At 59.1% G+C, this 3,942-nt stretch overlaps 1 protein-coding gene across 1 annotated transcript in view; it reads right to left on the reverse strand.

The window, feature by feature from the left end:
* EMH_0056010 (PX domain-containing protein, putative) overlaps nucleotides 1-1,803 on the reverse strand; it is a gene marked incomplete at both ends in the record, with an annotated part of 3,241 nt that extends 1,438 nt beyond the window's left edge. Inside the window, one exon of the mRNA XM_013500812.1 lies at nucleotides 141-1,803. Within this exon, the coding sequence (XP_013356266.1) occupies nucleotides 141-1,803 (1,663 nt within the window). The remainder of the gene's footprint in view (nucleotides 1-140) is intronic.
* Between the last annotated feature and the right edge of the window lie 2,139 nt (nucleotides 1,804-3,942).

Here is a 3,942-nt window from a genome sequence, read left to right on the forward strand (position 1 = left end):
GCTGCTGCTTGGTGGCGTGACTTCTAGCCATGCACGTACAACTGAAGTGTTTGCGAGGTGGGGGCGATTGAGGACCCTCGTAAGAAAGGAACAAAGGCCTTGTCTCCTCTCTGCTGCTGTCTCTGTCTCGCTCTTACAGCTTAAACCCTGCTTCTTCGGCAGCGGGGGAATGAATACACCCGGCAGCAGCTGCTGCAGTTGCTGCTGCAGCCACTGAAAGTCGCAGTGTCTTCGCCGCACAGCAAACGGCCCCATGCCTTCTACAGTCCCCGTGACAGCATATAAAGATGCACGAGACCAAAGCGAGGGGCCCACCAAGAAGCCGCTGGCGCTGCTGTTGCTGTTGCTGCTGCTGCTGGTCACCGCCTCCGTCACCCGCAGCTCTATACGCCGACGCATCCGCTCAGCAGCACAAATGCCACCCCAGAAGGAAGACTGCAGCAACTGCTTCAGCACATCACCGCAGCAGCAGCAGCAGCATTCTGCACACAGCACCTGCTGCGCACCGGGAGTCCCCATATTGAAACTGCTGCTGTTGTTACTGCTGCTGCTGCTGCTACTGCTGCTGCTGCTGCTTAGAGCCCCGCCCGTGCTGCAGCAGCAACACACTGCACGCCCACGAGCCCGAGACAAACCTATAGAGGCCTCCTCCGGCAGCAGCACCGCGTCTGTGGGGTCTCCGAACGTCTCTGCAGCAGATGTGCTGCGGTTGCCAACACAGGCAAGCCCTGCTGTCGTTGCTGCAGCAGCAACAGCAGCAGCAGCTGCTGCAGCGGAGCCGTGAGCGAGATGGGGACAGTCCAGGCGGTTGCAGCGGCGCGGCTTCGAGGGTTGGCAAGGCCCTGCCACTGCTGCTGTTGCTGCTGCTGCAGCACAGTGAGACAGCGTGTGGCTTTCATCTGTGTGCAGCAGCGTAAAGGAATCGAAGACATCACCGTCGCTGCTGATGGAGGGAGTGCGAGCTTGCTGCTGCTGCTGCTGCAACTCCAGAGCTTCCAGCTCCTGCTGCTCCTCTTCCTCCTGCTGCTGCTGCAGCAGCAGCAACTCCGCCTCCTCGTCGTGCTGTTGCTGCTGCTGCAACTGCAGCTGTTGCTGCTGTTGCAGCTGCAGCTGCTGCTGCAGCAGCCTGCTGCTGCACAGAGAAGACAAACCCAGTCCGGTTCGCGCCCCAGACACAGCACAGCTCAGCCGCTCTCGAAGACCAGCCCTGGCCGGCTCGTCAGCAGTAGCAGAAGCAGCAGCAATTGCTGCTACTGCTGCTGCTGCTGCTGCTGCTGCTGCTGGTGTCGACGCTGCTCCTGTGGTTCCTGCTGCTGCTGCCCTGTCTACCCCATTCGCTGAGTTCATGAATGGCGCTAGGGCGGCATCTTCCGAGGCGTCAAGAGCCTCTGTCCTCCGCCCGTTCACCCGCTGGCACTGCTGCTGCTGCTGCTGCTGCTGCTGCTGCTGCTGCTGCCGCTGCTGTTGCCGTTGCTGCTGTCGGTGCTGCTGGCGCTGCTGTTGTTGCGGCTGCGCTGTTGCTGCTGCTTCATCTGCTGGAGAGGCGTTCCCTGTCTGAGCTGTCGTGGCGGCCTCTGACTCGCTGCTGCCCACTGATGCTGCTGCTGCTGATATTCCGTACAGGGCTGCTGGCTGCTCCTGCTGCGGCTCTTGCTGCTGCTCCTGCTGCTGCTGTGACGCAGCAGTGCTAGAAGCGGCACCAGACGCAGCTTGCTGCGCAGCAGCAGCAGCAGCAGCAGAAGCCGCAGCATTTGCACGCTGCTTGCTGTTGCTCGCCCGAGAACCTGCGTTTTGTCTTCCCATCTTGCTACGACAACTGCTGCAGCAGCAACAGCCGGAGCAGCAGCTGCTGCTACTGCTGCCGCTGCTGCTGCAGGAGGTGCTGCTTCGCGGAGGAGCTCTCAGCTCGGAGGGCCGGCGAAGCAGACGCAAATCACATAAATACTTGTTGCTGATGCTGCTGCTGCTGCAGCTGTTTTCCCTCGGCACCCTCGTACAGGTTGGAGGGGCTGTGGCCGTTTGGCCCGGGCAGGGGCCCTGGCCTACAGTGCTGCTGCCGCAGGTGCAGCAGCAGTTTGCTGCCTGCGGCAGATGGGCCGCTGCAGCAGCTACTGCAGCTGCTGCAGCTGCTGCAGCTGCTGCTGCTGCTGCAGCTGCTACTGCAGCTCTAGACGCAGCACGAGCTGTAGGGGGAGGCCCCTTCTACTGTTGGTGAGGCCTGCGGGGCCATCAGAATGACAGCTGATAAGCAGCTACCGATGCAGAAGTGCGGTGTTACGTTCTTCTGTTGATGCCGGTATTTGCTGCTGCTTCTGCTGGTGCTGCTGCTGGTGCTTCTGCTGCTGCTGTGGAGGCGGTGCAGCAGACAACTGTGTTGTTGTCACCAATCGCCAACTGGGAAATGCCAGATGGGTGAGGCTTTTTGCAATTCAGCCCGCCGGTGAAGCTGCTGCTGCTGCTGCTGCTGCTGGTATGACCACCGGGAAGCGCGGCAGAGGCAGCCTCGTGAGCCCCGGTGTAGCGGTGTCTGATTGATGTGAAGACGAATAAAGAGAAAATAAACAGACTGCAGCAAATGAAATCGAGAGAGGGCAACGAAAGCCTACACCGTTGCCGGCGTGCGTAGCAGCAGCAGCAGCAGCAGCAGCAGCAGCTGCTGCAGCAGCAGCAGCAGCAGCAGCAGCGCGAGCGCAGGACAATGCGAAGCAACAGCTCAAAGGCTGCACCGCGTTGGCTGGATATAGGAAAATGATAAAATAAAAATAACAAAACTGCATAAAACAATCACTGCATTAACACCAAAAACCATCGCCTTTAAACATCAACCTCTGCTGCCACCCAACAACCAGTGCGGCAGCGGTCGGCGCAGCAGCAGCAGCAGCAGCAGCAGCTGCTGCTGCTGCTGCTCGCGCTGCTAAAGCAACAGCTGTAGAGAAACAAACACAATTTTTGGCAAAGACAGAAGACCACAAGACAAAAACCTCAATAGTGAAAAGAATAACGAGAAAAATTGATAGAGAAGCTTCGGTAGAAGCAAGCCTCCAGTCTGTATAGCTGCTGCGTGCTGTTGCTGCTGTTGCAATGTGTACGAAGCTGCTGCTGCTGCTGCTGCTGCTGCTGCTTCTGCCATCCGCGAGGCAGCAACAGTTATTTATATTCCTTGTCTTGCCGTCAATTCACCAAGTATTATTTTTTTATTTACTTTCGGGGGCCCCCTGCTCGCCCCACAGCAGCAGCAGCACAGCAGCAGCCCTAGGAGCAGCAAGACCACTGGTGGTGGGGCCTCTGTACCCCTGGGGGCCCCAGTAGACCGTCCCCCTCACTTCTGCGTGCTGCGGGCGTTTGCTGTTAGCATTTTTCGTGTTTTCATTTAATATTTATTTATTAAAAACAAAGACAACACCATATAAGACAAGTACTACACATCCAGTGCGCAGCCGCGTGCTGCAGCTGCCCCGCAGCAGCAGCAACAACGGCAAGCAGCCTCGGCGGCGAGACACGCTTCAGTATATAAACAGCTGCAACCACAGCTGCTTGCCCTTGCTGCTGTGGTTGCTGCGGCTGTTGCTGCTGCGTTTGCTGTGGCTGCTCCTGCTGTGGCTGCTGTGGCTGCTGTGGCTGCTGCTGCAGTGCTCGTGCTGCGGCCGCTGCTGTCGGTGCTGCTCCCGCTGCAGCTGTTGCTGCTGCTGCTTCGCCTCGCGAGGACATGGCGAGAAGGCCCCCCAGTGGCAGCCAGACAGAGGCGGCAGTGGCAGGGGAAGCAGCAGCAGTAGCAGCAGCTCCGACAAAACCCCGAACATCTGCAACTGCAGCAGCAGCAGCAGCCACTGCAGCAGGAGCCGACGGCCCACCCGCAGCAACAGACGCACAAACGTCGTCTTTCTGTGAACGAGCGGCTCCTTCAGCAACTGCTGCGGCTCCACCATTAGCAGCAGCAGCAGC

The sequence above is a fragment of the Eimeria mitis genome, genomic scaffold (genome assembly GCF_000499745.2).
Source record: "Eimeria mitis Houghton genomic scaffold, Emh_scaff59, whole genome shotgun sequence".
Classification (NCBI taxonomy): Eukaryota; Apicomplexa; class Conoidasida; order Eucoccidiorida; family Eimeriidae; genus Eimeria; species Eimeria mitis.